The following is a 25,678-nucleotide window of genomic DNA, read 5'->3' as shown; positions in this document are numbered from 1 at the left end:
TTAGGACGCTATGAAATCTGTCAAGAATCGGCCCGCTGACTCTGGAGTCTTAGTCTCCCATGGTCCGGCTTACCCACGTCCGCAAGCACCTGCGCCACAACCCATTGGTGTAGTACCCACACCCCCGGGTCCGATAGCTCCGCCAGTGCACACAACCGGCATTAAAGCAGTTTACGTTAGGCCCCATTCGCAGCCTGTTCAAACAAACTATCTGCCTGCAAACATTGCCAGCGATCAATATTTGCCGCCCAGCAGACATTATGCTTCGAGCACGCCAAGGCCTAACGCTTTCCTACCATCCAGCACGCCATACTCTCCGCTTGCAGGAAACGAAATTTCATCTACCCCGCTCGCTATATTTTCGCCAACTTCTACGCCATCCCCGCTCAGTGACGGTTCCGAAGCTCACCTTCCGCCGCTGGTCATTTACAACAGCGACTCAAAACGACCGAACGAATACGAAAGCTTTACTCCCAGACCTGACGATTCACTTAACTACCAGCTTAGCAATGATCTACTACCTCCAAAACAGGACATTCTCCGGTTATATCCACTATCAACTACTTTCCCGCACAGGCGACGATTCCAGCAGGAAAGAAGGCGGCCACCATATGTGGAACCGATTTCCATTACCTCGGCAGCACCTTTCGTCGAAAGAGCTACACCGTCCCCAAAACCGCTGGTGGTTCCAATCTCCGATAACAATCTCGAATCCCAATCAACTTTCAATCGAGACCTGCTGGAACCGCCACCCAGCTATCAACGCTATCAACCCATTCGGCGAGCTGACCATATCTACGACGGTGTATCGGTGACGAATGACGGTTTTCGCTACTATCTTCCCCGGCAATACCGCGAGGAAACCAACTCCGGAAGTTCTTCCCGGGAGGGCAGCTTCGGTTACATCGATCCGTTCGGCATACGGCGGGTTGTGTACTACAATACAGGACCCGAAAAAGGATTCGTGCATCGAAAGAACAACCGGTTTGTGGGTTTCAATGCCACACCGTACGATCCCCGCCCGCTGTGAATTTGTGGGCGGGAAAGCCCACTTTAACCGCCTGCCGCCGCCGCCACCTTTCCAACGCCAAGTTTTTACGCTTTCATTAACTTATTTATTAGTACTAGTTCTGCCTACGACAAACCCGTGGGCATTCGCGATAGAGTAGATTTACTTGATGAACGATTTCAATCTGATTGGAGCTTGACCGTTGCTGCTCTGACAGTAAATTAAATACTAAAATTGCGAGGGCGACATCATCCGAAGTTAAGTGCGTGTGTGTCCGCCCCAACCCCGCCGATTGACTGCAGGCGTTCTTCGTGGCATTCTGATGGCAAAGTAGAGCAGAGCTTCTGTGCGTTACTTAGGTACATAGGGGCGCAGCTTCGTGCTTGTTGACCTCCGGCCGAACACGACGCACAAGCTCGCTCTTTGATGGTTACTGGAGGGCTGCTGTCAGAACGAAAATCAAATTGATCGATGTTTTTGGGGTATCCTGTTTTTTTTTTGTATTAGCATTATCACCTTCACATTTAGGAATTCAAAGTAAGTTGAAGCAACTTTCATTTTTAGTGAATTTAACATCGAACAATTTTAGCGTTGCATACGCGACTGCAGAAGCGAGATTTAGTCACACTTTTATGCGCGCCGCTGGCGCCTTTTTTTCTGCAAACGACTGGTCAAGGTTTTCGGGGAACGTTGCCTCTAAAGCCAGTCTACCACGCCACCGACAATGTAGAGCGATTTAATAAGTGCACTTCATCCGGCCCACCGACCGACCAAAAAAATTGATCGTACAATCCCCTCTGCTCAAGACATTTCATTGGAATGACTTTTGACATTGCCGCTGCGCTGCGCTGCGCTGGAGCTGGCTGGCTGCTTGCTCGGAAACGGTTCAGTCACAGACGCCGCAATAATTGCAAATTGAATTAAACAAACACACGCTAGTCATGACGTCCCTTACGACGTCGTTACGTCGACCTTGTCGACAAAGTGGTCGAGCTAATTGAAAACTATTTAAATCATACGTGAAATTCATTTTTGTATGGTCATTGTGTTATTGGGGAGGTTGTACAGTGCTCTTGAACCTGCTAAAGGGATTGCTCACTTTTCGAGAATTGGCTGATTCTAGTCTTAGAGCTATACTTATTTCTTTACTTGAAATCGACCTTCGACATATGAAAAATGTTATTGATATTCAGCTATGTTGTATACTTAAACATGTACTGGTTGGTTACATTCCATATTTTTTTAAATACTGCGGAGTTCCAGAACATTGATTTGCTACAAATTATTTTAAAATTGCTTTTTTTTATAAATAGGTAATCACAATAGACTTAATCTATCAAATTCTACCGAACATTCAGTTTTCAAGTCCTGTTTAATGGAAAATTATTGTTCAAACTTTCTAAAATCAGTACCATAATGAAAATTATTTTTGTTTTAATGAATTTTGAGAAAGGGGTTCATTTAAATAAATTATAACATTAAAAGAAACAGTTACAGTATTTTCAATTTGTTTAACTTTTCCATTTTTTGTCGACTGCATTGGTCAAGTTATTGTTATTTCCTTACGGGAAGAGTAAATGTATTTTTGTGAAGAACAAAAATTTAATAAAATGGGGAAAACGACTGTCAACTGTAAAAAATAATTGACACCTATTCAGATTTAAACCCAATACAAGTCCTCGAAAAACTTGACGAAATTGAAGGCGAATATAAAACGCATTCAGCGCTTACAGTTTTATCCCTGGTAGTATTCTTTTATCTGTCAGCCCATGGATTTGACTACTGAACTGCTGACAGTATTTATTTCTCTCAGTTTTCTACCCTTCAAAACAATTCATTGATGATTTGCTGTGCTGAATAATTGCTCGACAAATCTGTCAGTCAATTTTCTTGCTCTTGACTAATATTTTAGATCTCGGAGTTTATTTTTTTAAACTGCCTGCTTTTTAAAATGAACCAAAATCTAGCAGAAGGAAATAAATTAAAACTTCGGGGCAATGTTTACGTTTATTATTATTTCGCTTGCCGTTGTCGGCAGTTCAAAATGAATAATTGATTTCATTCAATATTATCGAGAATGAATGAATGTAGACAACAACACGAACATGAACGCAAGTGATTCGCTCGAATCATTGTTTTCAGGTTGGCAATGCTGTGTTTATTTCAACTATATGTGCAGTATGTTGAGAATGAGCATCATATTGCATCAATTCAGTCGTATTGCCTAAACTAAATGTGAGATTTCTATGCACTGCCCACAACCAATCTTTCGAAGCCCATACTCCTGATTATAATTTTACACGCGTTCTCGTTCTAACGAACGCACTAGCAGAAGCGTCTCTTTCGGACTATCGCTCTTATTTTTCCGATTTTTTCATGCTCTGCAACTAGTTTTGGCGTGTGTGTGATTTAGCTATCCGCCACGATCGTCGCTCTCGCTCGTCATTGCAACCTAGCAGTTGATATCGCATCACTCGTGAGGACCCGCACTCTGCCTCGCGTGTATAACCGAGAGCGTAAGATGAAGAAGAAAAAAAGAAGTCAAGCAAAATCCGTATCCATACATCCTGGTGTGCCACTCCGTTGGTATCTCATAAGGTGCTTGTTTGGTTAGCAGGCTGTGCAGAAAGACGCTACGAGGCTGTATGCTCGCAAGAATGCAGGCAGTAGAATGTAACTACACAACATCGGCTATGCTGGATGCTATGCTTCGCACTCTCGCTCACGAATGAGTAGGTATCGTTTGCATCTCGTTCAATTTGCAATATTGCCCACAACTCTTAATCTCCGGTCGAGTGCGTTGTCCAATTACATCACGTACCGGTCATTTTATCATCAGGGTGTCTGATATTCAGTTTTACGAAATAACGGTTCTTAAAAGAATGTGTTCGCTTTTAGTTGCTGACTGGACAAGAGATATTTGGCATGATTCTGATTGTCTGAAAGGCCACCTGCTCGCAAGCGTGGTCGACATGATTGTTGAAGTTTAGTCAGTCATTAATCTACAGGGTTAGGTGTTTCAACCCTCGCTTCGAAGTCTTCATATGCTGTCCAACGATGATCTCCACCAATTGAACTGTCTTGCGGTTGCTACCTATCTTCACTTCTTGTGATGGGCTATTTGTAGTTTGAACTCTCACAACCAGCATTCAATGATATGATTATTGTTTCCATTAACAGCAGTTTTACTATTTCAGCGATTACTGTTACCACTATAGCGATGTTGTCCGTAAAGCCAATGATCTCCACATATCTAGACAAAATCAGTCTTAATACACCGTCATCTAAAGTAAACCAGAACCATGGTCCCAAGATAAAGCCTTACGGGAAACGGGACTTCCCGAATTGCTCGGTATGAGAGTTCATGGACACCCGCCAAACATTACGTCAACATGTTCAGAATGATCCTCTCAAGCAGTTTTCCTTGCGTACCCAGCAGGCATTGCGATACTAGGTCCCTCTAGGCTTCCCCTGCTTTTGACAACAATACCAGCTTCTTCTACATTTAATAGTACAGGACAGAGCACTTCTAGTTTTCAAATCTATTCAAGATAAGACTTCTGTCTAGGCGTTTCTGTAGAACTGTCCTGGGCCTGGGTTCGTCTGCATTGTTGCTTTCAAGGTTAAGTTTGGAAGTCCACCCGAGACAAGTGCTTTTTTCACTTTTAGTCCTTTACAACCGCTACTAGTTCTATCCCTATCCCACACCATTCGGCGTAAATGGCAAACCTGTCGATTCGCGCTCCGAAAATAGCCCCTCAATAATTACTTTCAGCTTGTCGGAGCACATTTCAACTAGTATCATAAGACCACTCAACCTCGCCGTCAACAGTCGGTATACTTTACCCCATGCACATTGGCGTAGCTAGAGGGGGTGCCTGGGGGACAAGGCCTCCTCCAAAATTCTGCAGCCCCCTCCCGAAATTTTCCCCATTGGAAGCATTCGTCTCCATTCAAATTAGACCTCTCGTTGACAATTTCCCAGTCGTCTCAGAAGTCGCAAATCACTTTAGACCTGGTCAAGGCATCTTGCACGTTGAGCGGTTCTTGAAGAGAACTATTTTCGTCGCACTGTCGTCCGGCGATGTGTCCGGCCCACCGTAGCGTACTGACTTTAACCAAATGCACGATGGGAATTTCTCCAAACATTGCCTGTAGCTCGTGATTCACCTGTCCACCACTCTCCGCTTTCAGTTTATACTCCGTCAAATATCATCCGAAGCACCTTCCGCTCGAACACGGCAAGGGCGCGTATGTCCTCCGTGAGCAGTGGCGCGGCTTCAAGTTCATAAAGAACCACTATTTTTCGTACGGCGGCGTATGCTTCTTTATCGAAGCGTTCTGCGAAGGTCAAAGTAGATCCAATTTCGCGCTTAAATATGCCGCTGGATTATTCGTCAACAGTTACCGTCGTGGGAGGCACGCGTTTGTTTCCTTTGAGCCTCCTTCTTTCATGTATTTGGTCTTCGACACATTTATATTTAGCTCAATCCTCCTAGACTCCATTTTCGTCGGATAACCCCCTTGTCTCAACCTTCACCGCGACTCAAAGGGACCCGAAAGTCTCCGAGATACTCACGAAATACATCACTCGATCTAATGTAGCTCCGCTCAATCGCGTCAGTTTATCCGGAAAACCGTGTCCGTGCATTATCTGCCATAGCTAGTCTCGATCGACTGTATCTTATGCTGCTTTGGAATCAATAAAGATGTGATGCATGGGCACGTTGTACTCCCGACATTTCTGTAAGATCTGTCGGATGGTAAACATCTGGTCCGTAGTTCCGTAGGTCCCCATGAAGCCCGCCTGGTAAATCCCTACAAAACCCTGTGCTAACGGTGACAGCCGGCGTAACAGGATTATAATGAAATTTTTTTGGAAGGCACCCCCTAGGCCCCCTCTTGGGAAATTTCCTAGGTATGCCAATGCCCATGCGTTGACATACGCGTGCTCAGCAAGCCCCTTGAAGTAATTAGAAGTGACAAGCGATAAACAATTCGCCCGTATATGGGCAATTCGTTCGTGTGCGTCGCCTCGCAGCACATAGAACTTAGAGAGGATACTTTATCGGTGTCAGTCCGTTATCAATCCTGCGCCAAACGAATTATGGTCCTCCAGAACTGTTGGTCCTGGGTTACCGTTCTTCAATCCTATCCAACACCAGCTGTAAGTGCATCGTCCTCAACAGCGCACATCCATCGAACAGCGCATTCGGGGCAAACCCAGCAGTCTACTACCACTTCCTGGTGCTCTGCTGAAAATAGTTTTGACTACTCTCTCGTCGGGCGTCCTAGCCACATGCCCAACCCACCGCTACCTACCACATTAAACTACCTTCACTGTATCAACGAATTTTACGCTCAAAAACTTCAAGTACTCGATCGATTATGTCCGTAAAGGGCCACCAAAAGTAATAGTGTTTTGTAGAGCACCAGTTTTGCACGACTTGGCAAACTACGGGACTTCAGCTGCCTACACAATCCGTAGAAAACTCGATTCGTAGCTGAAATTCGTCCTTTAATTTCGTGGTTTACATCGCTGTCGCATGTCACGTGCGTACCAAGGTGTGTGTGTGTGTGTGAAACAAATTTCGTTTGACTGAATCGCACGCTGCCTTAAAGTCCATAAACATTATTAGTCTGCAAGTTGTACTCCTGGGACTTGTCTAGTAACTGACGTCAAGTAACGTCGTGAAACGACCCTCACGAAAGCCGGCTTGGTACTTGCCAACGAAGGATTCCGCTAACGGCCTCAGTCTACTGAACAGAATACGGGAGAGCACCTTATAGGCAGAATTGCACAATGTAATGCCTCGATAGTTTTTACACTCGAGTCAATGTCCTTTTGTTTAAAAATCGGGCAAATGAGGCCATCCAACTACTCCTCTGGCATTTGTTCTTTCATCCAGATTTTGACAATGATCCGGTGAATTGCTTCATACAGCTGCTGGCTCCCTCTTTTAGAAGTTTTACAGGGATACCGGGAGACTTTCCAACAGCATTGCCGTTTTTCAGCTCACTGATTACCTTTTTAACCTCCTCCTGTGTTGGTGGCTCCACAGCTTGACCATCGCTCATAATTCGTATTCTGTTCCTGATCATTTCTGTGTTTAACTCTCTGTTCAACAGCATCTGGAAGTGCTTCTTCCGTTGGCTACTACTGCCATTTTGTCAGTAAGCAGGTTGCCAGAACTATCATTGCATATCGCAGGCATGGAAATATCCTTGCGCCTCACCGTCACCGTTTTGTAGAAACTCCGTGTGTCGTTGCTGGTGAATCTCTCCTCTGCGCTGGCGGGCCCGTGCTCCTTGTACTCGCGCTTTTTTACCCGGTGGGTTTTTTCCGCAGCTCTAGTCTCTCTATACTTTTTTCTGTTCTTACGTGTAACCGCAGTGAGTCTGCGACTCCTGGCCTGATTCTTCTCATCTGTCACTCTCAGGCATATGTCTTCGAACCAAGTGTTACGCTGGCTTCCACCCGTCGTACCTACAACCTCTCTAGCAGTTATGTCAATGGCACCATCGAGGTTCCTCCACAGTCCTCTTATATCTTCTCCCCGTTCTTCCTACTGTTCTGCGATTCGTTAACCATAAGCTTTTCAGCGTATTCCGCTGCCACGCCACTTGCCGTCAACTGCTGAATGTTAGAACGAAGCGTCCTCTCAGTGCGAGCATCCGCCGCGTTCGACAACCTTGAGCGAATTTTATACACGACGAGATAGTGGTCAGAATCGATAGTTGGTACCCGAAAAAACCGTACACCGATGACATCCGAAAAGTGCCGACCGTCAATAGAGTTTTGCACGGGCGAAGATAACCTCACTTCTTTGACGTCTATCGGAGGTTTGTTTACGTGGACTTAGAATATGATTTAAAATTATGAAAGTGAATATTGTTAACGGCAAACTGGAAAAGAACAAAAACGTAGTTTAAAGGGAAACACTGCTAAAAAATGCGCTTTTGAGTCCTTTTACTCGAATTTATGTAAGTCGCGTTTGCAAAATTTGGCTAACTTTTTTTCGTGACGTAAGCGTGTAAAACCTTATTAAGACATGATGGACAAATGGATGTTTTTATGTTTATGTTTATTTGCTCCTATCTGACAGATAAAATTCATCTACTGCCAATCTACAGACGGTAGATAAAGTGCAGACGCGCTGAAAGAAAAACTGCCTAGTTCGGCAACATTTCTTTGTCTATTTTATTTGACAGTGTTGGCAACTAGTCAGAATTGCATCGATTTCCCTATGATCAGCAGTAATATTGTGGATTACAGTTTACGGAGTTTTGTAGCACATAATAAGAAGAAAAGAAGTTGAGCTCAAATGCACTGCAATGCAATATACTGCAATAATACTGTGAGCCCCGCTGGTATGATCTTCCTTAATCTGAATATTTTTAATCTGCACCCCGGTAATATGAATGTGTTCTCATTAAAAAATGATCAAGAGTCATACACAAGTGACGGTTAAGTTGATTTGGCAAATTAAAAACAAACAAAAATTCTTAATACGTTGCTCTTGCCCAGCAGCTCTGGCAGTACAGGATATAGAACCTATTTTAAGCAGTCTAGTCGTTTCACTGATTGTTTTACCATATTATAAGCGGTAGATTGACTAAATGGGGTATATCAGTATAACAACCTTCTTGTTAACTTCAATTCTTCAAGCTGTTATCATTAAAAGTCACTATTATTAAGCTAAACTTCTGAAATTGAGGCTCTGGAACTAATTTTAATCAGCCCGAACGCATTTTAATCACCAAGGTGCTTTCTTAAGCAGTCCTGAATTTTACTGACTTGTCTCAGATTATCACTGTTATAAGCTTGTAACCATGACATCAAATGATTACAATATGTCTACTACAATATGACATGTGAAAATTAAATTTTTAATTCATCATATTTCTTGTCAAAAACACAGTATTTAAATTGTGTTAATATTAATTACATCGATCAAAAGATTTTTAAAATATAAACAAAATACTGCATTTTAGGCTCATTCATGTTCAACTTATTAAAATAGGCGAACTCTGATTAATCCGCTCCTTACCCTAGTTCACATGCAACTCTGCTCTCTCCAGCAACCAAAATAGATTGTTTTAATCTGAGTTCTGGAGCAAATTTCTTTTACAAACGTCGTGAATTCGCGCACATTTGACAAGTTCTCAAAACGTTTATCGTCGTCAAATCAAAACAATAAATTCATAAGGTGCGCACCTTGCGCGTAAGTGAAAATGAACAGAGTTACTAAATGATCAGATGAAAAATGAACCTAATCTGAACGAGGTGTCCTTCATATTAGCGGGGGTTAACGGTATAACGCAAATATTCGTTTTTTAAACAATCTATAACACTTCCAGATAACAACTTTAAAAAACTTAAAAGACGCGAATTCAAAATTTTGCAAAACAAAAACGGGTAAATTTTAAACACAATCGGAAAAAGTAAAATCGCTTTTCAGGTGGAATATCTGCAATCTTTTGTTAATGTCATTTATATAAAAATGACCTATGATGTATGACACCATTCGTGCTTTTTTAAATCTGGTAGAACGGTCAAAATTATATACGTCGTCTTTCCTTACAATTTAAATGACATTTATCATCATTAAAGTAAAATTTTCGAAATAGAAAGAGATTTCATTGTTTCCTCAAATATATTCCTAGAAGCTAATTTCCCAGTACCAACTATAATCTTTAAGAAATAAAGCCAGAAGCTAAAATCACTTTAGAAAAAGTAACTAGCATAACCACAAAAATATTTACTTTTATACATGTTTTGTTTCTAGGTAGGTTCTTAGGCATGGAATGTTCCTACCTTTCAACTAAACTAAGTGTGATACAAAAATCTCGTCTTCTCCATTAGTCGACAGCAGCCCCTTCGGTCTCAGCTCCGTGATCACAATAATTTAGAATAATACTGCCCCTTCACAAAAATGCCATATTTTTAAGTCGTGTTGCTAACATGTTCAGTCCCAGTGTATGTGTCCCAAACCCTGTGAGGTAACCAGAACTAGATCAAATATCTGCAACGCCGCCCGCCTGCTTAACAGTAATTACCACAACTGACGGATTGACGTTCTATACATGATAAAAACTAATTGCCATATGTATAGGAGTTTTTAAATAACGCAAACAATTTTGTCGAGATTCGAAAATTCTCTGCTAATAGATATTCATTTGAACTGCACCCGTCGCACTTTACATCCGTACTAAACACCCAAATGGATTTCCGTTGCAGAGAATTCAGATGCATCTTGTTCCCATTCTCGCAAAGCTTGATCCCATCACTGACAACCGGTTTCTCGAACTACATCCATGCTAAGCTAAGCGCTAAATATTTATAACACTAGTCTGTAAGTCGCAATGTAGAACCACAAGACAATGTACATAGACGCAGGAAAATGATGCAATCAATAGTGATAAACACTTTAAATCATCAAACAGAGCGCCGCCATGACCGATAAATTACGAAAAACTAGTTCCACGTGTGTCTTCTTTTAATAACTTCGAAAATCCTGTTCTAAATAGAATGGAAATAACCACTTTTGATGCTACTAATTAGATTGCATGCCCTGGAGGGTCAGAAGCAGCTCATAATTCTGGCACATAATCGACATATATTTAAGCACTTGAAAAGCCTCCCATCACATTCCACCTACATCGTTTGACAGTAAATCACCGGAATGGTAAGAACCATCGTAAAGCTAATAGCAATACCTTAATAATCTAATTTTTCTTTTATTTTTTTAGAAAATATTCATACTATTTATAACGCTAGCAATTGCCTCCCTTTCGGAGGGAAATGTTCTCGAACTACTAGGGAAAAGATTGGGACTTAAGCCGCTTGTTTTCAAAGCAAAACCACACAAACGAGCCGTCCCATTTGCCTATAAATTTCATGTAGCACCCTATCCTCCACCATCGAAGCCTTATCCACCGGCGAAACAACCTCCCACCCATTATGGGCCTCCAACAACCGTTACACTACCGCCCCCACCGCCACCACCAACTACTACCTTACCGCCACCGACTACAACCCTACCACCAACAACCACCACTCCGACGGTACCACCGGCGCCATATCCAGCGCCAACCTATGGCCCACCTCATGAAGTGTACGGACCTCCTCCTCAGCCAACAACCACCACTCCAGTGCCATCAGCGCCATATCCGGCGCCAACTTATGGCCCGCCTCATGAAGTGTACGGACTTCCTCCGCAGCCAACAACCACCACTCCAGTGCCATCAGCGCCATATCCGGCACCTACTTATGGTCCACCTCACGAAGTGTACGGACTTCCTCCTCAGCTACATGAAACGTATGGTGTCCAATCTCAGCCATCCCATAATCCCGAAGATTGTCCCGAGACGGTGCTACAGAGTAATCTGTACAATTTAGACAACACATTTGGTGTAAACCCATCCAGCCAAGTGGTTGTATATCCTGCCGTTCCAGTGAATTCGCAACCTGAAAATGGGGGAACATACTGGCAAACCGTCGTTAATCCAGCATCTCTGTCAGGGCAAGTTGGAGGACACCTAGCGGTACAAAATCTCGGACCCGTAGCCGACCTGCCAGTCCCGTATCAGAACGGACTCAGCGTACCCGATGTAGCCAATCCAAATCTGTTCGTCGACGTGGGAGTAGCTTGGGGAACACCAACTGGGGCAGCGGTGGTACCCCCTGAACAGTACGGACCAGCGTACTAGTGATTGTTGATTAATGTGGAATGTTTATTTTTTCGATGATAATAAATGGGAGATCTCGAACGTTTTGGTATTTTTCATTGACTTGATTGCAGGAAAATTGTAATGGCCTAAGATAAACCCAGTTTGGACCTTATATAATTACAAAAATTATGCCTATGGACCTTATATAATTATTAACAATTTCACCTCTTCTAGTGTCTCGTAAACTATAGTTCCACCGACATCATCTCATAGTCAACGATTTTTCAACGTAAGCACGCAATCCGCGGATTCTCCATCTTGGATAAGGAGGAATGAGGAACGTTATACAAACTTAATAAGCGTTGCTTGTTAGACTAGTCGTCGTAGGTTCGAATGTCTTCTCTACTATTTAGCTCATATTTAGAATAGTCATGTTGATAAACAAACTGTTTAGGGTGCAAGTCTCTTCGTTATTGAGCTGTAGTTTCCTGTGCCATGAGCCTTTTCTAAGCCAGTTTTGTAAAAAAAAATCCACCCCTTTCCTAGCTCCACTGTATAGTTGACATACACTGCTGCATTTGGTCATCTGCCAAGTTCAAGAAATACGATACTGCATCATGGATCAGCATTTTGTTATTTATTGTTTTTTCTTTGGGCATCACCAGGGATGGCTCGAACACTGTTTCTGTGACTAAATTTTGATTCAAGCACCTTTATTTTGCGCAAGCACCTGGAAAAGTCTCAACTCTCTCATCATAGATGATGAGACTAACGTCAAGGCGGACTCCCAGCAGCTTCCGGGGCTACTGTACTTCACCGCCCAGCACAAGTTTGATGTTCCGGAGGTAGTAAGGATGCAGAAACCTTCAAAGTTTGTCAAGCGATCTGATCATGTGGCAAACAGAGTGCGCCGTTCGTGACTATCGGGACTGTAAACGGGCAGATCCACTTCGAGGAGTGTTTAGAGTGACTATACAGAGTGGCGACATGTCATGCCAAAAGTATGCAATGCATATTTTCTTTCTCTTCCCTGCGTACGTGTTGGATAGGTCGTCTGCTCAATTGGAATGACACTGACAGATAATTGTCATTCCAATTTTGACAGTGTCGCCACTCGGTATATAGTCACTCTAGGAGTATCCACAGAAGCGTCTGCTTCCTCTGTTGAAGCAACACGAGGGTCCTACTATCTTCTGGCCGGATAGCTTTCCCAAGCAACATTTCAGGTTTTTTACATTCTTATGACAACCGTCATGACCAAAATTGGTAAAAAATACCACTTTAATAAAACTCAAATTGTTATTTGGGTCGTGCCATTATTCAAAGGATGTCCTGGAGTGGTACGAGTAGGTTTCCGTACAGAAAAATCTACAACGAGGTGTTACACAAAGCTGGAGTTACGCGTTAGGTGCGAGCATACTGTTATGTTATTGAAGTTGAATGAAAAAATATGCCCAAAGCTTACTAATGGGTTATATTTTATTGTCTGAAAGTGTGAAAAAGGATCGGTCAATTAGGTAATTTTCTACAGCGTTTCTTCAGTGATGCAATTTGAGATGTGGAACACCCTTTATATATGGGACATTTGAACAACTAGCTATCCACAATATTGCTCAATAAAATGTAGCTATATCTTTTTTATTTACGGTGCTAAAATGCTGCAACCCCGTTGGTAGCCAAGTGATCGTTCATTTGTTTAGCAATGGGGTAGCAGCCATATAACATTGTAAATACTAAAGATACAGTCTAGCTTTATTAAGCAATATTGCAGATAATTGCTAGTTCTACAAATGTCCCATAAATAACCTTTTCAAACTTCGCTTGGCTGCAATGATACTGTCAAATGAATCAAAATTAGGTCAAAGTGGCCGAGCCATCCCTGAATTGCTGATTGCGTGAAAAAAATCATTCAAAAGTATGCAATAGCCCATAAAAGTGCTATTTTAGATTGAATCGCTTCGATATCTTCAGCACAGTATTTTGTTACATTCCAAGCAATAAGTATGCCGGAGACGCTGAAACGATTCCGTGTAAAACAGCACTTTTATGAGTGATTGCGCACTTTTGAAAGTAGAAAGTTCTTGCAATCAGCAATATTTTTTCAGTCGATTCCAGTGCGAGCTGTTTTAGCACAGATTTTAACGTGACGCGTTTTCTCCACCCTCCCCTTAGTAAATTTAGCTCAACTTCAACTGAGTTACACTTATTGCTTTAACTGTTTTTCTTACAATTGGAAAAAAACTTCTTTAGTCATATTATGGAAAACGTGATAAAATTCCTGAGTTATTATCTTAATGTAAAAGTATCGCTTCGATTCGTCCATGATAATGTTTTTTTCCAGTTGTTACCAGACTTCGACATTTATTAGAATTAACATAATAATCATCCGTATTCTAGGAAATTTCGTATTAGTCCGTTGTTTATAACATTCAGGGTTGTCTGCTGGGTGCCATTGTATCTCGTTCCACCGAATACTATCGTTTGGAACTCCCATAATCACGCCGGAAAGTGAAATAAATGAAGCTTCTTGGAATTTAAATTTTGTAGTTACGTTCTTTAATCGTTTTATTATCTTGCATTTGACTACAGGCTTTCATACTTATTATTTTACCCTTCATTTTACCAGTGCACTGGTTTACCGTCGGACGCTCCGGGGTCACACGGAGGTTGAATCGTTTTGAGGTTAGGTCTGACGACCTTTATAACAAACACTACACTACAAGTGAAAGATCTTGTAGATTTTTGTTTTCAGTTATTTTAATACACCTGTATCAATAAGAAAAAATAGAATCTGATTACAATACGGAGAAATTAAACAATTTCGAACAATAGTCCTATATGTATACACTACATATACATTCGGAATCATACGATCGACATGAGTCCTACCTGTGTCCCGCATTGCAAGTGTGCCTGTGTATGTTCAAATCTCTAAACATGGTATGTTGATCACAAAGGGACCGACAACACAAGCCTATTTCCAAAAAAGAAGGTAACAGAACATCAAATAGGGTGGGCGTTCTACTTCTGCCCGTATTCCGGTAATCTCCCGTTTAGTTATTGTCCCTTATCAATTTAATTTTGCAACTTTCAGCTTTCTGGAAATCTATGTTAAAAAGAAAAAAAAGCTTAGGAAAAATAGCAAATAGTTTACTGGAATACAGAAGTCAGAGGGAAGGACGTTTGAATCGCTTTTATATATATATATATATATATATATATATATATATATATATATATATATATATATATATATATATGTGTGTCTTTATTAGTACGGCTTGAGCAGATCAGAAGCAACGTTTTGATATTACAGAATGGTTTCCCGCACCATAATACTAATACCATAATACTGACTCAATAGGGGTCGCTAGGTTCACTGGCGTGCCCAGTGAGCCTTTTTCCTTCATGCATTTGCTCTTCGACGCATTTATTTTTTGCCCAGTCCTCCTAGGCTCTGTTTTACCTCCGGCGTCCCGCATTCATCTAGAAAAAATCTGGTCACTTCACCTATAACCTTAGAGTAAAATAAAGCAAATAACTACATTCAGAAGCATTCCATTTTCGCAGCTTACTGTCCAATTGCGGCACTAGATAGTGCTACGATTCTATTGATTCTAGAAATTTCTCCTGTCAGTCGAGATCCGAACAACGCGACGACTGGCTCATTTGACCACCTGGACGTCAACTAAGAAGTTGACCGTAATCACAGAAAACATAAAATCGCGTCAAAACCGTCTTCCGAAGGAAAAATGCGAGCTTATTGCTGACTTGATTCTGGACGCCACGATTCAGGCCCAGACGAAACCGACACTCGAAACCAGGGATGGTTCGATCACTTTGACTCAATTTTGATTCATTTGACAGTACCGTCTCAGCCGAGCCAAATATGACAAAGTTATATATGGGACATTTGTAGAATAAGTTATCATCTATAATTTTGCTGAATAAAGTTTTGCTGTATCTTTTGTAGTTACGGCGCTACAATGCTAGTATCTTATTAGTGACTAAATGAACGTTCATTTAGGCACTGATGAGTTACTAGCATTGTAGCACCGTAACTATAAAAGATACAGCAAAACTTTGTTCAGCCAAATTGTAGATTAGAACTAGTTCTACAAATGTCTCATATATAACGTTGTCATATTTGGCTCGGCTGAGACGGTACTGTCAAATGAATCAAAATTGAGTCAAAGTGATCGAACCATCCCTGCTCGAAACAACGATCAGTCGGCGGTCTACTACAGTCTTACCATGTGATAGAACAAAAATAGTTCTGAACTGTACGAACGAAGGTTCTCGACGTCTTAAGATTTCCGAAAATATGGTACGACGCATCTACGCTGAAAGCACAAGGTGCCTAAAGACAAATAAAGAACTTCTTAAGAGGCTTGCCGTCCTAAGACAAAGCCTGTTGAACAAGGTTTCTGCAGTCAACTCGGTTGAGGGCCAATCACTCTCCAATTCTTCGGGCACCGAGTACTTTCCGCCAGATCTCGCATCACCTGGTCTAACCACCTTACTCGCTACGCTCCCTTGTTCCTTCCGGATTTGAGACAAACACCATCTTGGCAGGGCAGTTGTCCGGGATTCTTGCAACATGCCCTGCCCAATGTATCCAACCAGCTTTAGCCACATTTTGGATACTGGCTTCGCCATAGATGTGTCATAGATGTGCGAGTACATGGTTCATGTTCCGCCTCCATACTCCGTTCCCCTGTACGCCGCCGAAGATCGTTCTTAGCACTCGTCTTTCGGAAACTCGCAAGCACTTGCAGGTCCTCCTCGAGCGTTGTCCATGTTTCATCTCCGTAGAGAACAACCGGTCTTATCCACCTTTTCGCAAGCGTACTGCTGGCTAGTGGGGACAACCTTCGAAAAATATTAACATGCCTTTGGCAACTTTATTCACGTCAAGTTGACGTTTCCATCCTTGATTGTTGTTGTAGAAATCACAAGCGTACGTGAGTGGAGTTGCCAAAAGCAAATAAACATAACCGCTTGTGAAACCCATAGTAAGCACGACTTTCGCTGATAATACGCCTCCGAATCTCACGGCTGGTATCATTGTCCGCCGTTACCAGTGAGCCAAGGTAGACAAATTCGTCGACTACCTCACACTCACGGCCATCGACCATACTACTGCCCAAGCAACGTCGAACGACCTCAGTTTCGCTGGCCAGCATGTACTTTGTTTTAGACGTATTTACCTTTAACACAATCTTTTCTGCTTCGCGCTTTAGTCTAATGTTCAGCCACCGGCACAGGTGTTCTGCCGATAATATCTATGTCATCAGCAAAGCAGATGAATTGACTAGATTTGTTGGAGATCGTACCCCGCGTGTTGATATCCGCTCGGTTCATAACACCTTGTAGCGTTATGTTGAACAGCAGGCATGAAAGACCATCACCTTAACGAAGCCCTCTGTGTGATTCGAATGAACTTGACAATCCACCCGAAATCCGAACACAGCACTGTGTACCATCCAACGTAGATTTAATCAGAGCTTCTTGGGGAAGCTGTTCTCGTTCAATATTTTCCATAGCTATTTTCGGTCGAAGGTATCGTATGCGGCTTTGAAGTCAACGAACAAATTGAGCGTGAGAACCTTGTTTTCACGGTCCTTTTGGAAGATCTGCCCCATTGTAAATATTTGATCCATGGTAGACCGACCTTCGACGTAGCCGGCTTGATAAGTTCCCACAAATCTGTTCGCAATCGGTGATAGTCGGTGGAAAATAATTTGGCACAGCACTTTGCATAGGCGGCATTAAAAACGGTGATCGCTCGATAATTCTCACAGTCCAACTTGTCGCCCTTTTTGTAGATCGGGCAGATAACCCAATCTTTCCACCTTCTCCGGTAGCTGTTCCGAATCCCAAATTCTAACAATTAGCCGATGCATACATACGGTCAGCTTTTCTGATCCCATTTTAATAAGTTTCGCTCCGAATCTTTCCCAGCTGTTTTTTTAATTTTCTTTAGCTGCATGATGGCGATCTCAACTTCACCCATCTTTGGGGCCACTCTTCCCCGTTTGTTGCACCGTCGAAATCGCTCTCCCCGCCGCCATGGTTCTCCGCCTGGGTGCACCATTCAGGTGTTTATCGAAGTGCTGCTTCGACCTATCGGTCACCGATCGTCCGTCAGAATACTGCCACTCTTTTCCCGACACATTTCGGCCCGCGGCACAAAGCCTTTTCGGGATCCGTTCAGTTCCTGGTAGAATTTTTGCGTTTCCTGAGAACGATGCAACCGCTCCAACTCTGCATATTCCTGCTCTGCTCTTCCAGGTGGCGCTTTTTCTCCCGGATGATTTGGTTTCGCTGCATCAGAAATTTGTTTGTGTCGTTTCACGTTCTGACGTGTGGCATTGCGTATCTTGGCATGAAGAACTTGATGTTAGTAAAAAACGCTAATTTTGGCACCGGGTCTTAAATGGGTTGTTGAGAGCTACAGCGGTCGGGAAAAGTCGTCTGCACCATGGAAACCGAACGATTCGAACATGCATTACTGTGAAAGATACCCCAGAATTAAAACATGTTTTAACTCTAAATCTTGATCTGTTGACCAAAATGACCCCACGCACGGTTTCAATGCCTTGGTAAGAATGTTGCAATCTTTATTGACTGTAGAATATATTGGATTCGGCAGTCGACAGAACTAAAGGTGCCATGTGTCATGTTATTCATTTGGAGTTAAACATGCTAATATGTATAAGAGTGTACTGGAAATGTTGAGAATCGTCTTCCAGGGGCTAGATCCAATGAACCAATCATTGAATAAGCGCTTCTGATGCAGAATGGCCCCGACAGTTGGGGAGAAGAGCCCGCTCGTTATCTACGATGTGTTGTTAACCGCATTAAGATTAACCTTATAAAGTCGGCTACTCCACTCTCTCTAAGAACCCCTCTTCAAACGAGTGTCCTGATGGTCCTGATGGTCCTGATGGTCCCCTGAAGGATGAAATATTACCGGGTATAGCCACGTAGAGGCGCTAGGTAGGAACTTGGGACGGCTAGAGCTATGTTGAATGCTTTGGACAGACAGCAATTATTTATAAAAATCTATGCACGTATTCTTTGAGACGTGTGCAAGAGCTACCCAACTACTATAAAAAAGTGGAAATAGTTTGACACACAGATCATAATTTCAAATGGTTACTCTTCGTCATACTCAAATTTCTCTTCGTCATACTCAAAACTGGTAGAAAAACCAAGATGTCTTCTAATTTTTGAACAAATAGTGAAAACTAGTAATTTTCTAACATAATCATTTCCTCGATAGCGAAGAAACAATCCATATATATCAATATCAGGTTAGTTTGACTGTAATTCGCATCAAAATTGGTTAAAATGCTGGTTTCTTGTTCATATGTCTGGAAAGTAGACGAACCCATCCAGCACCCTATAATAAATTTAAATATTTGCTCTACTCGATTCTCAATATTTTATGCTTGGTTCCTAAACTTCAGTAACAACAAAAAACGTTATCGAAAGTTTTTATCACTAAAGAGGTAATCAAACAATATATATTTCCGTATAGGTTTTATGATTTTTTCGCTTATTTTTCAAGGAGTTTTCTAGGAAAATGAGAGACCTAGAAATTTTTAAACGTTGTTTTTGTTTACTCCTAAACTATACCCATTTATAAAAGTTGTAAAATTTCTGAAAATTTTGGCTCATTTTGTATACTAATTTTGAAAAAATGTCCAAAGACAAAAATATGCACAAGCACGCTGCCATTCAAATTTATTTAAACGTGTTGGTGGCTGGAGTGGAGCAGATCGACCGATCACCGATGCTTGCTTATTGCTTTGTTTTGCTGGATCCACCGGTCAGTCGGCTAACGCTAGACATGGCAGAATGGTTGTAGTTTAACTCTTTGCTTTTTAGTTTTACTTGAAGTAACAAAATACCTGTTTTAATTAAAATTTTTGTTCCCAAAAAGGTGCTTTGAATCATGCATACACTAATCACAGTTATTCCACCATTAAAGCTAGCAGGTTCTAAAGCTACCTCGATCGTTTTAAGGAAGTGTTCAGCCGATAGTACAACAGTGTTAGTAGCAAAGTCTTTTAATTAGGACCGTCAGAAATTATACCATGATCAACAAAAATGGTAAATGAACAGTGATATCTGAATTAATACAGTTTTGTTTGCTTATATTTTATAACTAATTAGTTTAGCAAAGCCTTTTGATGCTATTCCTGGACCACGGGGACCGCTGGGTCTCGGAAATTTATTTCAGTATATTCCTGGAATTGGCAAGTATTCTGAATAAGTGTACTTCTTAGAAGAAGCAATAACTAAAACCATTTTCTACTCTCAAGGCAAGTATAGCTTCGATGCCCTCCATCAATCCGGAATAGATAAATATGAAAAGTACGGTTCAATCGTTCGTGAAACTATGGTTCCCGGTCAGGACATAGTTTGGCTGTACGATCCGAACGACATAGCTGCCGTACTGAATGACAAAACACCTGGAATCTACCCGATGCGACGCAGCCACCTAGCCCTAGCAAAGTATAGACGTGATCGTCCGGATGTCTACCGCACGGCTGGACTATTACCATCGTAAGATACAAATGATCCTAATTGGAAATTCAAATTTATTTATTTTGACTGCTGATTCATTGCAGGAACGGCATCGAGTGGTGGAAGATACGATCGGAATTGCAAAAGGGATTGAGTTCGCCCCAAAGTGTTCGTAATTTCCTACCGTTGACCGACAAAGTTACGCAAGAATTTATATACCGTCTTAAACCAAACGAAAAGGATGACGATGTTGCCGATTTCATGCCAGCCATTAGCCGGCTTAGCTTGGAGTGTTAGTGTTTGTATTTTTTTGGTAGAACTATTATAATGTACTCACAATAACCGTTGTTTTAGTAATCTGTCTCGTTGCATTCGACGTTCGATTGGATAGTTTTTCGGACGAGCAGATGCTTCCAAACTCTGTGTCATCGCGCCTAATAGAAGCAGCAGAGGTGACCAATCAAAATATTTTACCTACCGATCAAGGTTTTCAACTGTGGAAACTATTTGAAACGCCGTCCTACAGGAAGCTTCGTGAATCACAGCAATTTATGGAAAAAACTGCCGTTGAATTGGTCTCTCAGAAACAACGATACTTCGATGATGAGCGCCAAAAAATGGCTTGCGGTCGACAGACCAGATCCAGATCACTGCTAGAGGAGTACCTTAAAAATCCAAATCTAGAGCTGAGCGATTTAACTGGAATGGCCGCTGATCTACTATTGGCTGGAGTTCATACAACTGCTTACACTACTGGCTTTATATTGTACCATTTATGTTTAAATCCAGATGTACAGTCAAAATTGTTCCGGGAAGCAGAAAAGTTATTGCCCGATCCCTGGACAAATAGTATCGAAGCAGCAGCGTTAAATTGTAAGAAAAAATTTACATTCGATAGACGGTTTTCTTTAATATTATCAGTTTGAAATTTTTCAGCAGAAGCATCTTACTGCCGTGCAGTACTGAAGGAAACTCTCCGCTTGAATCCTATTTCCGTTGGTGTAGGTCGGATTTTAAACAAGGATTCCATTCTGGGAGGTTTTCATGTACCCAAAGGTACCGTTGTGGTGACCCAGAACCTAATCTCCTGCAGGCAGGAGCGTTACTTTAACAACGCGGCCCAATTCTTCCCTGATCGGTGGATGCGCGGGACTAAGGAACCGGTGAATCCCTACCTGGTGCTGCCTTTTGGGCACGGAATGCGAGCCTGCATTGCAAGAAGAATGGCGGAGCAAAACATGTTGGTGTTTCTGCTGCGGGTGGGTGACAATCTTCTTTAAATGTTACTTTAATCAATTGTTAAACATCCTTTCTTCTTTCAGTTGATAAGATCGTTCGAGCTTGAATGGGCAGGTAGCGTACCGATGGACATTGAAACGAAGCTTATAAACCAGCCGGATCAACCCATCAAAATAAGGTTTCGAGCCCGTGCGCCGTAGGGCAAAGCAGTTAATGTGATATTTCCCAAGTGAACAACAAACGGAATGTAAAAGAAAGGATAAAATTTTATATTGCAATCAACTTTTCCAACTTCGAGTTACCTAACTAGATACTTGCAATTTGTCTTCCATTTATACAACTGTTTTACAAAAAATAATAATGTGCTTGGAAATATAAAAACGGCAACATAATTTTACCATCTTAAGTTAGATTTATGTTTTGTAATTTTTTAAAGATTTAAATCAAACAAAATAAAAATGAAAAACCAAACTTTTTACTCGTGTTGAACCATTACTGACTACAACTGTACCCGCAACGCAAAACAAGGTTCTCTGCTCTGAAGTTTTTGAAAAATTCGAAAATCCAAATACGATAATGTGAAAAACGTGGCATCGTTTTCAGAAAACTTTGATCATAAATTCTAAGTTTTCTTATTCTGATGGTGCTATAAATGTAGTGTTCAATTAAAACAGAATACCATTTAGGTTGAACCTCCCAGTTTACCTCGAAGTACGACACTTAACAAGCTAGTCGTAGAGTTCTTGACTAGAAGAAGCTGAGTCAATATAATAGCACTAACTCTGCAATTGGTGTGCACTGTTACAGCTTGTTGTGAAGTCTGTCGTATAAAAACAGAAGATCCAGTTTCAAAACACGAAATGTAGAGCCTTGATCTGTATTTTGACTGTAAAATACCACTTGCATTCGACAAACCGAACCATCGGAATGCAGAATGAGGGTGTTTACTTTGCTCGGATACAGGTAAAAATACGCACCGGCCTTTTTGCCAACTTGATTCAACAAAACAAAGACCTATAGGTAGTACCTCAGTGCGCACATAAATAATGCTTGCACGAATTTTGCACTGAAAGTCCTATATCCCCAGCGCAAAGCCAAAAGCAACGAAAAAACAAACATCAAATGCAAAGTGAAATAACGATGCGTATACGCGTATTACTCGAACCCGAACAGCAAAAGGTGTTTTCTCGCAAAGTAAATAAACCATCTCCGGTAGGCTTTAAATTGATTAGTTATATTCTCCTTCCTTCCTCACTGTGTACACACTCGCACGGAACTTCCAACAAAAACCCAACAGCTGCTTGCTTGCTTACTTCTTGGCCGCCGGGGTCTTTTTGTTTTTCCTGACGCGCTTCTTCTTGCCTTCCTTCTTCGGAATCGGGTTGCGTCGCTTCGGCAGTGATTTCGTTCCCTTAACCGGCTTACCGAACAGCATACCGTTGTTCACGACTTCCTTCTTCATCTTCTTGTACTGAGCGTTGACAAGACGGTTACGCTCAGCGCGAGCCAATCGCAGCTTGAAGCGGTCGAAGTCCGTCAAGTTGCATCGCTACAAAAATTTAAAGGGGAAGTTTAATAACGAATACTTCTAACGTTTAATTTATTAAGCTGCAAAAACAATGTCAGATTTTACTGGCTTCATATGTGAATCAGTCGGCCATTCCTATCAATGAATTTATCGTAAAAGGTTCATCATATATGACGACGAAGTTTTCTACAAATTATCAAAAAAAAAACGCTTACCTTGGCCTTAGCACGTGCACGCTCTTGCCATCTGGTGCTGGAGAACTTCTCCTTAAGGTTGAATGCCTCCAAAGCTTTACGCACAACTTTCGTCGAGGCTGTGAACGGGAACTTGACACGGAACTTGGTCAGGTGAAGGTGGTTAACCGGGTATTGTTGCCGGGGTACTTTAGTGGTCGGGCCATCGATAAGTACCTAGAATAGAAACAAAGTATCTTCATTAGACTCTTGCTTCACCGGACATGTTTCACACACACATTGTTTTACGTTTTCAGAAATGGAAGATGTGGCTTCATACATGAATCAGTCGGCCCTTCCTATAATCTTCTAGTTTCCTCTTTGGGATAACTTCATCACGATAATGGAAAACGTATTTTTTTCAAAATATAAACATCCACATAAACTTACCCGATTTTGGTCAATCACATTTACAATAGCTACAAGACGTCCCTTGTATTTGCCAACAGCGCATTTGGCCACACGGCCAGTCTCCACGAAACGTGTGAAGGTCTGCAATTGAAAAACAATAGAATAACCTACTTTCCATGCTAATGTGCGAGGCAATTGGATCGACTCGCCGCAATTTCATTGAAGATAAATGATGAAAAGAAGTAACTTGGTTATATCAACTTCAAATAGTTAATTCGAGATATAAAACTCAATCGCTACTACGAAACTAATGCTTTGTAGGGACCAGCATGTGGCACACACATTGAAACATCACAACTATCAAATCGTTCGAACTTCAAACTGTGTCGGCATTTTTTCTTCAATTATTCACATCAATTTAACAATAATTACATTTAAAACTTAACGCTCGAGTTACTTCTTCACATCGTTCACATTTTCAAATAAAGTTCAGCTGATTTCAAACAAATTTCAATACAAAATTGCGACGAGCGAAATTAAAGCAAATCTTAACAGCGTACCATTTTGGACCGGAAAGAAAGGCAGTGAAGTATTGTGTTGCCAACCTTACGCGAGAAAGAAATCGAGGGAAAAGGTCTTCCAAATGACAGTGGAAAAGGCTGTACACACGCTGCACTGAAAAAAGCTCATGAGGGATTAAACGCCTGAGTGCACGATAAAATATTAAAACCCAAATTTACGTCTTTTTAAATCAGTTGCGTAAAATAAGAAACACAAATATGAATAAAATTTCATTTTCAGACGCTTTTACAATAAATTTACCATAAGTTTCATTTTCCACAATAAAAAGTGTCGGAGACCCATTGTTTCTACATACTACAAAATTCAATGTAAATTTTTGTTCCAGGTGATAGTTGATTAAAATTTCTTGAGGGGATTGCAAATTATTTTAGGACTCGGATTTTGAAAACTTTCGTGGCTAGGAATACATATTGAAAACCTGGTTAAGTTTAAAATTATGGAGTAAAATTGTTGGTCTGCTGTCTTTGCATTCAAGTATGATTCTTAATAATCGACTGTTGATATATGACTAGTTTACCATCGTACCTCGCAAGGTGCTCCATCCCAGATTACCTGTTAATCAGCGGGGTGCTATCCCTATCTTAACGAACGGTGTTTGACAGTCGACTTAACGAAGGGCGCTATTGCAAGAAAAGCGCCCGTCTGACAGGTAAATTTGCTGCCAACTTTTGTCGAGATGTGCTGAGATGTTGGCAACAAAAACATGCACCTATCGCAAGCCCCAGCTGTTAATCTGTTCTCTGCGGTTTTACGCGTTGATTACATAAAAGCCTTTTTACACACTTTTCATCAATTGAAGATAGAATTAACAAAAGGGCGAATGTCACAAGTAAAAACCACCCCACTGTCACAAATGTCATTCCCATACATTTTTCGTGTAGCCAACATCTCATCTAGCCCATAACAAACTTTGCCTCGGACCAAATGTATTTGTGAGTAGCCCGCTCTAACTTCAGCCTCGGATGAATGTGTATTGGTAAGCGCTCGAACAAAATTACTTTTTTGCTTTTTTTCTTTTTGTGTCGGACGTGTAGGAAGCGTAAAAAGATGTTAGCCGCATCTTTACCCTTCAGTTTCATACGCCTGGTAAAAACAAACCGACTGAGGGTTGATTTTCGTATGCTGGTCCAGCAAAAAATAACTCTTACCCGTTTTGATTACATTTGCGACATTCACCCTTTTGTTAATTCTATCTAGAATTGGGTATTTAAGTGGTATTTAAATTCTCGCATATTATGATAAGATATGATGTCACTGTATCGTCATATGAAAACTTTTTCAAATTTGACGAGTGAAAGTAATAAAAAGAAGCATTTTTTTAATTTTATTCTTTTTGGAATTAGACAATGGCTTATATAAGTAAACCACTTTTCTGGTCAGCTCGCCTTAGACCACACAGTGAATAGATAAACTACACACAGAAAAATTTCATGGTAAATTCTACCATTTTAGGGGTAAGCTTGACCAGAAAAGTATGGTGGTTTTCAACCGACTGGGAAAACTGGTCTAGACAACATTTTCATG

At 41.4% G+C, this 25,678-nt stretch overlaps 4 protein-coding genes across 5 annotated transcripts in view; 3 read left to right on the top strand and 1 right to left on the bottom strand.

Annotated features, from left to right (window-relative positions):
- LOC128735035 (uncharacterized) overlaps positions 1 to 1,866 on the top strand; it is a 66,237-nt gene extending 64,371 nt beyond the window's left edge. Inside the window, exon 4 of the mRNA XM_053829495.1 lies at positions 5 to 1,866. Within this exon, the coding sequence (XP_053685470.1) occupies positions 5 to 1,030 (1,026 nt within the window). The 3' untranslated portion in view covers positions 1,031 to 1,866. The remainder of the gene's footprint in view (positions 1 to 4) is intronic.
- Positions 1,867 to 10,695: 8,829 nt separating this feature from the next.
- Positions 10,696 to 11,722, top strand: LOC128736601 (uncharacterized). Its single transcript, XM_053831090.1, has 2 exons — positions 10,696 to 10,710; positions 10,763 to 11,722. The coding sequence occupies exons 1-2, from the start codon at positions 10,696 to 10,698 to the stop codon at positions 11,720 to 11,722; spliced, it is 975 nt and encodes a 324-aa protein (XP_053687065.1).
- A 7,834-nt stretch (positions 11,723 to 19,556) lies between these two features.
- LOC128737921 (cytochrome P450 302a1, mitochondrial) lies at positions 19,557 to 21,853 on the top strand. 2 transcript variants are annotated; one of them, XM_053832696.1, is made up of 7 exons: positions 19,557 to 19,744; positions 19,868 to 19,950; positions 20,017 to 20,260; positions 20,326 to 20,513; positions 20,576 to 21,094; positions 21,158 to 21,480; positions 21,544 to 21,853. In XM_053832696.1, exons 1-7 carry the CDS (start codon positions 19,647 to 19,649, stop codon positions 21,658 to 21,660), a joined length of 1,572 nt encoding a protein of 523 aa, XP_053688671.1. In that variant the 5' UTR covers positions 19,557 to 19,646; the 3' UTR covers positions 21,661 to 21,853. The 2 variants fall into 2 exon arrangements, with proteins under 2 accessions (XP_053688671.1, XP_053688672.1); XM_053832697.1 differs by having other exon boundaries at positions 19,712 to 19,804.
- An 820-nt stretch (positions 21,854 to 22,673) lies between these two features.
- LOC128737922 (60S ribosomal protein L14) lies at positions 22,674 to 24,200 on the bottom strand. The gene is made up of 4 exons (XM_053832698.1): positions 24,133 to 24,200; positions 23,612 to 23,713; positions 23,204 to 23,398; positions 22,674 to 23,009 (listed from the first exon to the last, which is right to left on the bottom strand). The coding sequence occupies exons 1-4, from the start codon at positions 24,133 to 24,135 to the stop codon at positions 22,770 to 22,772; spliced, it is 540 nt and encodes a 179-aa protein (XP_053688673.1). The 5' UTR covers positions 24,136 to 24,200; the 3' UTR covers positions 22,674 to 22,769.
- Positions 24,201 to 25,678: the final 1,478 nt, after the last annotated feature.

Source organism: Sabethes cyaneus, chromosome 2 (assembly GCF_943734655.1).
Source record: "Sabethes cyaneus chromosome 2, idSabCyanKW18_F2, whole genome shotgun sequence".
Classification (NCBI taxonomy): Eukaryota; Metazoa; Arthropoda; class Insecta; order Diptera; family Culicidae; genus Sabethes; species Sabethes cyaneus.
This window is presented reverse-complemented; position numbering and strand designations above follow the sequence as displayed.